The sequence below is a fragment of the Gnatocerus cornutus genome, chromosome 9, assembly GCF_029298725.1.
Source record: "Gnatocerus cornutus isolate USDA-ARS CGAHR chromosome 9, icGnaCorn1.1, whole genome shotgun sequence".
Taxonomy (NCBI): domain Eukaryota; kingdom Metazoa; phylum Arthropoda; class Insecta; order Coleoptera; family Tenebrionidae; genus Gnatocerus; species Gnatocerus cornutus.
In genome coordinates, this window is record NC_142241.1 from 1,065,894 (window position 1) to 1,077,729 (window position 11,836).

The 11,836-nt window shown below is 32.6% G+C and overlaps 1 protein-coding gene and 1 long non-coding RNA gene across 2 annotated transcripts in view; one reads left to right on the forward strand and one right to left on the reverse strand.

Annotated features, from left to right (window-relative positions):
• Positions 1-8,748, reverse strand: part of LOC148167675 (BTB/POZ domain-containing protein 9-like) — a 52,156-nt gene extending 43,408 nt beyond the window's left edge. The window contains exon 1 of the mRNA XM_088045509.1: positions 8,686-8,748. Coding sequence (XP_087901635.1) covers positions 8,686-8,709 — 24 coding nt within the window. The 5' untranslated portion in view covers positions 8,710-8,748. The remainder of the gene's footprint in view (positions 1-8,685) is intronic.
• Positions 8,749-10,718: 1,970 nt separating this feature from the next.
• On the forward strand, positions 10,719-11,529 carry LOC148167676 (uncharacterized). The gene is made up of 5 exons (XR_015770715.1): positions 10,719-10,757; positions 10,788-10,795; positions 10,855-10,920; positions 11,063-11,140; positions 11,194-11,529. It is a non-coding gene; the product is annotated as an uncharacterized LOC148167676 (long non-coding RNA).
• Positions 11,530-11,836: the final 307 nt, after the last annotated feature.

An 11,836-nucleotide genomic window follows, 5' to 3' on the forward strand; every position in this document is an offset into this window, starting at 1 on the left:
TATTACTGTATTTTAACAAATTTAAGAAACTATTAAATAATCCTTTCCAAATTCTACAAAGAAAAACATTAAACAGCAAACTCAAACACTCTTAATTTCCATAAGGTAACGTGAGAGCACAAAAAAAGTGTTTTAGCAGTGGAGCATTTTATCAGAATCATTCTTCGTTATCCAAGTTTAGCGTAGTAGACAAAATATAGTTTTCCTTGTTGCACTCTCGTAACGAGCGACATCGCTTTTAAATTCGTCAAAAATTCAATGTTTATTGTGATATAACAATGTTCCGGAGCTCATAGGAAGCTGCAAATTTAAGAATGTGTTTGTAATTGAATTCTCGTCATTTGCAACTTGTTAGCAAAACTTTTGGAATTTTGTTCGGCTATTTCGATCGAAAATTGTTAATATCGAATTGTCAAATATATTATAATATATATATTGCAATATGTTCCGTACATCCTGCAATGCTGCAAATTTACGTCAATATCCAAAGCCACTTTAAGCACAATTTAACAAATTTGCAAAACTTTTGCAATTTTTTTCTCTGAGTTATTAATAGAAACATTAATTTTTACTAAATTATCAAGTTCCGGATGTCAAAAATAGCTGCAAATTTAATACAAGATACAAAGAATACTGTTTTTCATTGTATTAAGTTTGCAAGACTTTTGTAATTTTGTTCGCATAGTTAAAGAAAATAACGCGTTTCAATTTTTTTAAGTAACTTCCGGACCTCCTACGAAGTTGCAAATTGAGATTTATCATTCTTCTTACTTAATACACATTTGACGAAAATTTCAAAACTTTTGGAATTTTCTTTATTTTTCACGTATACCCGATGTTCTTGTTGACTGGCCTACGACAAGACTATTGTGGTAAACATCAGCGGTACCCATAAAACGATATCCATCGATCGACTAAAACCAGCATTCGTCGAAAACCGACCGATACCAAGATCTGCAAGCCGCACTCCGCCATTCGAAACCTTTTCGACGAACGAATCAGACTCCGCACCAAAATAGATCCTGAAGCCCAAGACCAACGACGTGGTTACGACTCGCTCCGGACGTACAGTACGATTCAACTCGAAATTCCGTTAACCACTCGAAGGGGAGTTCTGTGGCAACCTCGCTAGCATGCTGGCAACACCGCGAGAGAGAACGCCACCTGGAGAGACGCGAGAGAGCTACGCGAGAACAACGACACAGCTTGTCGTCGCGATTTTTAATCATTTAAGTTATCCTAAAGTTTAATGTATTATGTGAATAAACATTGTTATACGAACACAACCACAGATTGATCCCTTTGAAAAATACAGTCGAACTCGGCTATAACAAACACGGTATATAACGAACTCTCGGTTGTAACGAACGAATTAAAAATTCCCGCCAAAATTTCTTATTAAACACATGTAATTTTGTTTGGATATAACGAACCCGGTTATAACGAACACACGGATATAAAGATCGCAATATTTCATCCGATGAGGCAAATTACCTCGGCTATAGCGAACTGACGAGTAAGTAACTTTACGATCGAACATTCCCGATCGTACATTAAAGAACATAACCTTTACATACAACGCGGGGATTTACTTTGTGACGTGTTGTGCGCTGTTCTTCTACAGAATGGCAAGTGCTCCTACAAGAAAATCTATAACATTATCCACGAAGTTGGAAATAATAAGAAAATTAGAAGATGGATGTGCAAACGCACAAATTTGTCGTGACTATAAGTTATCCAAGTCCACGGTCTCTACAATTTGGGCCAAGAGAGGTAAATACTTGGGTGCAGAAACTTGCACAAATCCTTCTAGGAAAAAAATGCGCCAACCAAAGAGAACTGATGTTGATCAAGCTTTATTGAAATGGTTTACACTGAAACGGAGTCAAAATGTTCCTATTATGGGACCAATTTTACAAATAAAAGCCGACCAATTTGCTAATCGAGCGGAAATCAAAATAGGCGGGACAGAAGATTTTAATTGCTCAAGAGGCTGGGTCGATCGTTTCAAAAAAAGGCACAACATAAACAGCGGGAAAATCCATGGTGAAGCTGGAGCTGTATCACCAGAATTAACCACAAATTGGCTTACAACAGTATGGCCAGGTGATGTATAAACTTAGAATTTTTTTTGGTTTTTACTTCAACCAGTGTATCTTAACTGTAGGTATACGTAGACGATATGCTGACAAGGATATTTTTAACGGGGATGAAACGGGCCTGTTCTGTAAAATGACACCAGATAAAACTCTCAAATTTAAGGGCGAAAAATGCACCGGGGGAAAGCATTCAAAGGATCGGCTAACAGCATGGATTTGTGCAAATATGGATGGGTCAGAAAAAAAGAAATTGCTGGTCATAGGTAAATCAAAATCACCTAGGTGTTTCAAAAAATCTCAAACTCTGCCAGTTACTTATGAATCAAACAAAAAAGCGTGGATGAAATCGGACATTTTTGTCCGACTTTTAACAACGTGGGATGAAGAGCTTTCGCGAGAAAATAGAAAAATCCTATTAGTGATTGATAATTGTCCTGCTCATCCTAAACTGGTTCATTTAAAATGGATTGAATTGATTTTCCTGCCGCCAAATGTTACTTCCATCTTGCAGCCCATGGATCAAGGTGTAATTAAATGTTTAAAATCTTACTATCGAAGGCGGTTACTTCTAAAACTCATTGAATCATACGATAATAATGTCGAATTTAAAATTTCGGTACTCGATGCAATTTTTATGTTAAATGCAGCTTGGAAATGTGTTACAGAGAAGACAATTTCTAATTGCTTTCGGCACGCAGGATTTAATGTCGACATAGGGTTCAATGAGGAAGACGACATGCCCCTTGCTCAGTGGATTTTATTACCTGAAGAAATCGACGACGACGACGTAGGTCTAGCCCAATGGGCAGAAAACAATTTACTGGTCGACTTTAACCAGATGGACTTAAATGATTACGATCGTATTGACGAAGATCTCGAAATTGCCGAATATCCTACAGATAATGAAATTATGCGGTCTGTTATAGAAGAGGTTGAGGAAACACAGAGTGACAGAGAATATAGAGAAGATTTGGACAACGACGAAACTTCTTTACCAACCACGAAAGAAACCCTTGCTGCATTGGAAGTTGTTTCACGCTATGTTCAGTTAACCCACAATGACGATGAACGCCTTTTTAATGCTGCAGAAGTATTAAAAACTAGAATTACCAAAGAAATGCTGCAACATAGATCCAACCAGAAAAAAATTACTGATTTTTTTGTTCAAACTGTTTAATTTATAATATGTAATAATTTATTTTTATTAAACTACATTCCTGCGTTTAAAATAAAGTTTTTATTTACAACCATTGACAATTTGTCTATGGCGAACTCTCGTATATAACAAACCGATTATGTGATCCCTTGGTGGTTCGCTATAGCCGAGTTCGACTGTATTATGAAGAATTTAAGAACAGATATCGTTTGAGCAAAAATACCGTTCAGGTGATTATCAATTTGCTAGAAGATGATAAAGCACCCATTAGAATAAGGAACCCATCATTATCAGTTGCAGACCAGTTTTTAATAGCATTTCGATTCTATGTTACAGGTATGAGTCAAATAAAAAATGAAAAAAGTTGCAATAAAATATTTTCAGGTACATTTCAAATATTGGTGGAAGATGATTATGGTGTACAATGAGTACTGTAAGTAGAACCGTAAAAAAAATCTGATAAGATAGGTGCCTTACGACCTCAGTTTGTAAAGATTCCCAATATAATGAGCAGACAGGAGTAAAAACTGGTTTTTATTTAATAAGAAGATTTCCTAATGTCATTGATGTGAGTCATGTGCCCATAATTTCTGTGGGAGGAAATAATGCAAAATTATTTCGCAACAGAAAAACTTATTTTTCTGTTAATGTCCAGGCGGTGTGTGATGCAAATTTGCTAATACAGTAGAGTCTCGATAATCCGCCACTAAAACCATGCACCTCGACACTCGCTAATCCGGGCACTTCATCAGTCCAGTACGTCCAGTAATCCGGCACTAAAATAATTCGCCTATTTATTCCTGCAGAAACTTTGTTATCCTTGAGTAAATGTATAATTTGGGCTGAAGAAAAGTGTGTCTGCTCAGGAAATTATGATTCTAAGAAATCTTCGTGAAAAAGCTTTTAAACAAGAATTGTTAAACAATATACAAAAGAAGAAGTGCGTTTCTTTGTTTTTACATTTTTAATAAATTTGTTTTTGTTCCTATTTTGTTTATTTACGACCAACGTTCACTAATCCGGCATTTCCACTAATCCGGCACTCCCAAGTTTACATTGTGCCGGATTAGCGAGACTCTACTGTACTGTACATTGATGCCAGATGGCCAATGTGGAATACATCACTTTTATGTGCCAGAAGTGAAAACAGAGAATTCATACCTGGTTTCTTATTAGGTGATAGCGCCTATGCGTCCACAGAATTTTTGCAGACTCCTGTGGTAAACCTAACTACGCCAGAGGAACACAATTACAACACAGCTCATATCCAAACGCGAAATTGTATTGATGTTTGGAAAAGACGCTTTGCTTGCTTGACCTTAGGTTTGCGAACAAAACTTGAAACCACTTTATGCATAATAATTGCCACAGCTATCTTGCACAACATCGCAGTATACCAAAATGAACCTGATGATGTTCAGGGTATAGAACTTAATGAACCTTAACTTTTTCAAATGTTTTTTTGAATCCCTAAATCTATTTCAAAAATCTTTCGTTATGACCAAACTGTTACTTTAATATTTCTAGTTGCTTAAGTTTAATTTTTTTTCAAGATCTAGTATATTTTTTTTGCGATTAATTCGTCATCTTTCTGGTCCTTTTTTTTCTTTTTATTAAACGGTTCGTTAGTATGTTAATTAGTTTCTTCTTTTTTTTTGAAATTTTTAAATTTTTGAATTTTTTATTGGATGAATTGTATGAGGACTACGTGAGAGTTATCGAGTGTTCCAAGCGCTAAATAAAAAAAAAATAAAAAAATGTTATTGTCACAAGTGACAACACTAATTTTTTTCAGCATGATTAAACCCTGAAGAGAAGAATCAGAACAACTCTAGACAACAGAACTGCACAATAAATTGCTTCCAAAAACTAGTGTTTTTTATCGAATCGCTTGTTTTTGCACTATGAATTTGGTACATGATTTGATTCTGATCTTGATCTTTCAGAAAAAAATATTGCTACCATGAATTCAAAAAAACATCAAGATAATAACTTTAGCCTCAGAAGTGGAAACTAATCGTTGGACAAGAAGAAAAGTTTCTTTTGCGATAATAACTTCAGACCAATTAATGATTTTCCTGAATTAACAAAGCAAGAACTCAAAATTCAGTTCAGTTTGTTTATTCTTTATAGCTGATGATGGTGCCTAGAACTGATGTACGTAAGAATATTGATATTGTATGTAGAATATTGATATCCTGTGGCTTCAATTTGTGTTAAATCAATTCTTAGGCTTGGATTTACAACTGATTTCAAATACAAAACATGAACTTTATACAAATTGTGATACTTAAAACACATACATGTTATATACAAACATACAAAAATATCGCTTATGTTAACTGTACCCATTTATTAATGCTGGAATATAATTTTTTCTATTAATTTTTTCACCTTTTAAATTGGTATATTTAAAATTTGAAATGTTAATGTGTAAAATAGCCACATTCTGCTATATAACGCTAACAAATATTCATGTGAAAAATTTTCACATTAATGAAGTAAAATAACTTCTTTGTACATAGCAACAAATTTTTTAAGCGTATTTTTCTGAATTCCAATATTTTCAAAATTATTAAAAAAAAATGTCTTCAAGTTGACATATACTCCCGCTCAAAAGTATTTGCCCACCAACATTTTTTTAAGTAACTCCAAAATAATTTTTTTCTTCCGTTTTTGTTTGGCGTTTTTTGTTTTCATGTTTATACAGTATGTCCCCGAATTGAGTTCAAAAGAGAGAAAAAAAGTTTATTTTTCATTTTACAAAAAAATGACAAAGGAATAACATTTTTTGCTTATTTCAAAACAGATAAATCTGCAATTAAAGTTTCAAAATTATTAGTTTGTACTCTTAAAATTAAATTTTTTATTATTTTTATTTATTAAATTTTGTAATCGTGTTTAAATAATAGCTGGCTGTGGATTTGCAATATCAAATAGTGCGTTAAAAATTAAAGAAAAATTTACCCAATAATGTGTAAGTATTAAAAAAATGGAAAAAAAATGCAATTGCATCCTTAACAAATAAACAGATCACGCGCTTTTTACCCCGACTGTCTTAATTAACAAATTGACAGATCATGTATTTATTTCCCCGACTGTCTTAATTAACAAATAGACGGATCATGTATTTATTCCCCCGACTGTCTTAATTAACAAGTAAACAGATCATGGGCTTATTACCCCGACTGTCTTAATTAACAAATAGACAGATCATGCGCTTATTACCCCGACTGTTTTAATTAACAATTAGACGGATCATGTACTTATTCCGCCGACTGTTTTAATTAACAAATAAACAGATCATGCGCTTATTACCCCGACTGTCTTAATTAACAAATAAACAGATCATGCGCTTATTATCCCGACTGTCTTAATTAACAAATAGACAGATCATGCGCTTATTACCCCGACTGTCTTAATTAACCAATAGACAAAAAATGCGACTTAAAAAAAAGATACATGTTCTTTGAAACAAGCGAGTGCCAAAACAATCAAGACAGGCTAGTTTTTATTTATTAAATTTTGTAATCGTGTTTAAATAATAGCTAGCTGTGGAGTTGCAATATCAAATAGTGCGTTAAAAATTAAAGGAAAATTTTCCCAATAATGTGTAAGTATTAAAAAAATGCAATTGCATCCTTAACAATAATTGAGAAAATTCGAAACAGTCTTAAATAATTACGAGTTCGAATTGAACTAAGTGCTAAAAAAGGTAATAGGCAATCAAATAGTGGAAATTGGTTTGAGTTAAGGAACAAATTTCATTCCTTTGACATTTTTTGCAAAATTAAAAATAAAAAAGTTCTTCGTTATTTTTTGTTTTCTTCGATTTTAAGAACACCGCTTGATAATATTAAAGTTTTAATTAAAGATTTATTTATTTTAAATGAAGCAAAAAATATTATTCCTTTGTCATTTTTTGTAAAATGAAAAATAACGTGTTTTTTTTCCTCTTGGAAACTCAATCCGGGGACATACTGTATACTTTATTGATGCTAACAGCAATTTTTTTCTTTTTTTGATGTTTTAGAAAATATCACTTTTTTTATTTTTTAAAGTACTTTTAGAAATTTTGAAAAAGTCGTTTCATATATTTTCACAGACCATCAGCCTATAAAGGCAAAAACCAGAAGTGTTGACTGACGCTTACCGTTTTTTTAATATCATTAAGGTGTTTGACAACAAAACTTCTTTAATTTGTGGTTGGGGAAGTTTCTTGTTCTTCAAGTTTTTCTCAAAAAATTAGTGACAGTTTTCTACAGAAATGGTGAAGAAAGTTAAATTAGGTGTGGAAACGCGTGCAATGATTATCGCTTACCACAGAATCAGCAGAAATAACCGCGAAATCGCAAAAAAATTAATAATATTTTTAAGTGGGCAAATACTTTTGAGCGGTAGTGTATGTATAAGAAAAAATTATTGTTGGGCATGTATATTTTCCAAAGCCTTCCATATTTTTGGTTTTATAGGCTCTAAAGTGCGCATAAATTGTTGTTTCGTCCAAAATTTGATAGACATTGGCATTATTAAACATTTTTTTATTAAAAAACCACAAATATATCTAATGGCATTTTTTTCAGCCGAATGAAAATGATAGTTGCAATCTTTTGTGGCGATTATTGGTTTCTTTGATGAAACGAAAACAGAGTGTGATTTTTTTTCTTTTTTTGTTGTGCGCCACTTTCCGGACACCTGCATGTAAATAATAATTCGTATAACATGTATGATTTGAGAATACAAATAAAATATGTTGAAATTTTTTGTCACACCATATAAGGGCAGCGAATAAAATTAGTAAAAATAAAAAGAATTAGAGATGACGAAACAATCGCACTTTGTCAACTATTAATATGCATTTTTTTTAAATTATATTAAAACACCATAAATAATGAAATATCGAGGGATAGTTAGCCCTCGGAATAGGTATGATTAAAATACTTATTAGGTAATATTAAATTTTTACCTTTTTATGCTTTTTGAACATTTTATTTTTCCACAACCCAATGTACACTAGGGTATTATTGATAACTTTAAGTTACCATAACAACTCAATGCTCCTAGCAACCAGTTAGGCCAATCAGAATCATTCACGTGGCATTTGCAGCGACCGCATCGCCATCTTACAATTGTGGGGGAAAGTTTTAGCAAAGTTTCAGACCTTTCAATTTCCCTTTTAGGGGAACTTTCTCATCTAAAGTGTTGTAGGTTTCATTTTCCGTTTTATTACATCACACGCATGTTTATTTAAGATTTGATTTACCGGCTGTCCTAAAAACGGTTAACATTTCAGTAACTTCCCTTTTTTTCAAGATTTCAGACATTTAAAATTGATAAAAACGCCGGATTTGGCGAGATTTTGAAAACACAAAGTCCTTTCATCTTGTCTGCACCAAACACCGCTAAATTAATGACAATAAAACTTCTTACCTTTACCGGCAATGTTGTCAACATGTGGTTTTCCGACACTAAACACACGAGAACCGCCGCGTTTTATTGTTTATTATGTTGTACACGGCAAAATAATTAATTAAAGAGGATTTATATCAACATTAGAGCTTCTCAAACGACTAAAACGACTACAAACAGCTCTAAAACTTGTTGCAGCGTCACAAACGAGCGCGGTTTTAACGACACAGTCGCCATACTGCGTTTGACATTACCAGACGATAGGCGTTTTTTGGCGAGAGTCTTGGAATAATGGCAGCTGCGACCGGACGCTACCAAAACGTGTGCCGAACTGTGACGGTAAAAAATCGAAGAAAGTTCCTGAAAAATTCGCAAGAAACGCAATTATTTCCAGAGAATTCCAAATACACTGCTGCAAGCATCTTTTTGCTAGCAAATTGTGCTTTTATTTGAAATATTTAAGAAACTTGGACCTATGGCTGTTAAACCTTTATTACATTGTCTTTCTAAAAAGCATATAAGCTTAAAATATAATGAAAAATATTCCAAAAGACAACGAATTTAAAAATTCAGTACTATGCGTCTGCGCATTCTCTTCTTAACTCTGCATCTGTCAAATGTTAAATGGTGGAGTTTTTAGGTTTCTGTCTAACTTTGTTACGCTATTGGCTACTTCAATTTCTCCGCTGACTCTCATTGGTCGTCGTAGAACCCTAAATTACAAACCATGGATCTGATAACAAATAGATAGTGCGTTAGAGTGAGAAGCGCAGTATAAACACAGTGCGACAAAGACTTTTGTGCAGGGTATCTAGAAATGCCTTATTCTCATCAGGGTGGCTGTGAACAAACTAATTTCCCATTGGTTAGCTATTTATTTATTTATTTTAAAAATACAATTCATATTTTGACTATCAATATTTTAAACAAAGCAATAATACTGCTGCTAAAATTACTAGAAATTCTGATGCAATCAGAACTAAATTTATAATATTTTGGATAATTATTATTTGCTGCACATAATTTATAATAATTTAAAATCATACTTGACTAACAAATTACATCATAAAAATAAATATTTAATAAAAATTAAAACTCGTATTCGTCACAAATATACAAAATTAATTTACTTTAAAAATCCGTTAAAATATATGGTATATAGGTGGAACTATTTTGTCTGCAAAATTGCAAAATGATATAATATTTATTCTATTAATAATGTTGCCGAATTTTATGTTGCTTTGTATACTTTTTTAATACATTTTATCCAATATGTCATAAGCAAGCCTCGTAAGTCAACTATACCTACCTCTTGTAGATAATCTCTAAAATTTATAAATTTATAAATTTTTATAAAACTTTTAAAAAATAGCAATAAAAAGATATTGTTGATTCACACAAACTTAACAAGACTGAATAAATTAGTGATTCAGCAGCATTCTACGATCCTTCCTGACCTATTAATTGATTTAACGCAAATGTGGCAAAAATTTCCAAATGAGAAAGTTCGAAATTTAATTTTCTATATGCAAGGATAAATGCTAGATGTAGCATTTTGTTTAGAAGCTGTTAAAGCCAATTGAATAACTCGCAGTGGAAGGAAAAGTGATTCAGTTTTGTTTTTTACAATTTTTACAAGTGTAGATTTTATGGTAGTTTTGATCATAATTTGTTAAAAAAAAATTAAAATTTATTTGAAAAAATTAATTTTTTAAATTTTACAATAGTTTTGTAAGGCAGTGTATTTATTTATTTTTGTTGCTATAGAATAATGATAATATAATATTGTTGTTTTTTAATAAAGTTACCTCAACCCAAAATAAATAATTCTTTTTTATTATTAATTTTGTCAAATTTTGCCACCCTTTTTGTCTAGATTAAAATGTTTTAGAATCCTTAAATATTTATATGAGAGGAGCAGTGGCGCTTGAAAATGAGACCTTATTCTATCTATAGGAGACAAAAATTTGAATTTTTGTTTGTTTAATAAATGATTTTTTTTAGGCGACCTTAATTAAAAACTGTACTTTTCAGTTCTCAAATGCGGACGAAAAATGATCGTTTTCTGGCCGCTTTTATTTTTGTCCGTTAAGGTCACTAGATCAAATTGTCTGTTTTATAAGGTACCGCTGTTAGTTTTCAGTGCGCAATGCAAGAGAGACAGACATAGTCCATAAATCAATGGGTTAGAACGAGACGCAAGATTCTAGGGAATTGTCATAAAATTGTTGACGTAAAATTTGTCATTGACAAAATGTAAGGTTATCTTAAATTTATTTGTTTAAAATACACTTAAATAAACCGTGGGTACAAAAAGAAAATTGGTTCCAACATTATAACAGACTATGTGAATACGTAAGAGGTGAGCGAACCGACATTAGAACCGATTCCATTTTAGCACGTTAAGGAGGTGCAACACTCAGAAACGGTCTCGGACTTCAAGCACTGTCTTTTCTAATCTCCAACGATTCGACCTGTATGCAGTAACGCCCTAATTAGAATATGCTATTAGCACTTATTATATTGTAGCTTCTCCCGACGATGTAGTAACAATGATGAGATGTTAAAGTAACTGAGAGAAAGCATTGCACAAATGGAAGTAGCAAGTACATGAGCAGAAAATGAAGTACATGAGATATTTTAAAGGGGCTATTAAGAAGAAAGAATTTACAAGTTTGAAGAAGTAGACATGTTTAAGATCTTGAATGAGTTTATGCAAAACAACTGCAACAAAATGAATATCAAGAACAAATATTAAGGTTATGTTAAAATTATTTACTTAAATCACCCTGAAATACAAAATTACATCTATTTTTAACTCTACAGGAGACCATTTGAATACGTAAGGAGTAAACTAACATTTCGAAATTGAAGTGCGAATAATGTATTTTAGTGCTTTGTTCGAGTTCTTGAGCCTCCAGCGTTAAACTATAGAACTAGTTTTGCATATCTTATGTATGCATTTCATGTCCCATTCATTATGAGGAAGCGGCTTCAAACAAACCATCTTCTGCCGCTGATGTTGAAAGCGATGGTGTGTCTTCCTCATGTGACTGTGTATCTGCACTGTTCAAGTGATGAGTGCAATGACTGTGTCTTGTCCATCTGATAGTTTATGAGGCCCCGCTGTTAGATTAAGGATAGCAGTCAGTTGGTCCTACAACACATTTTG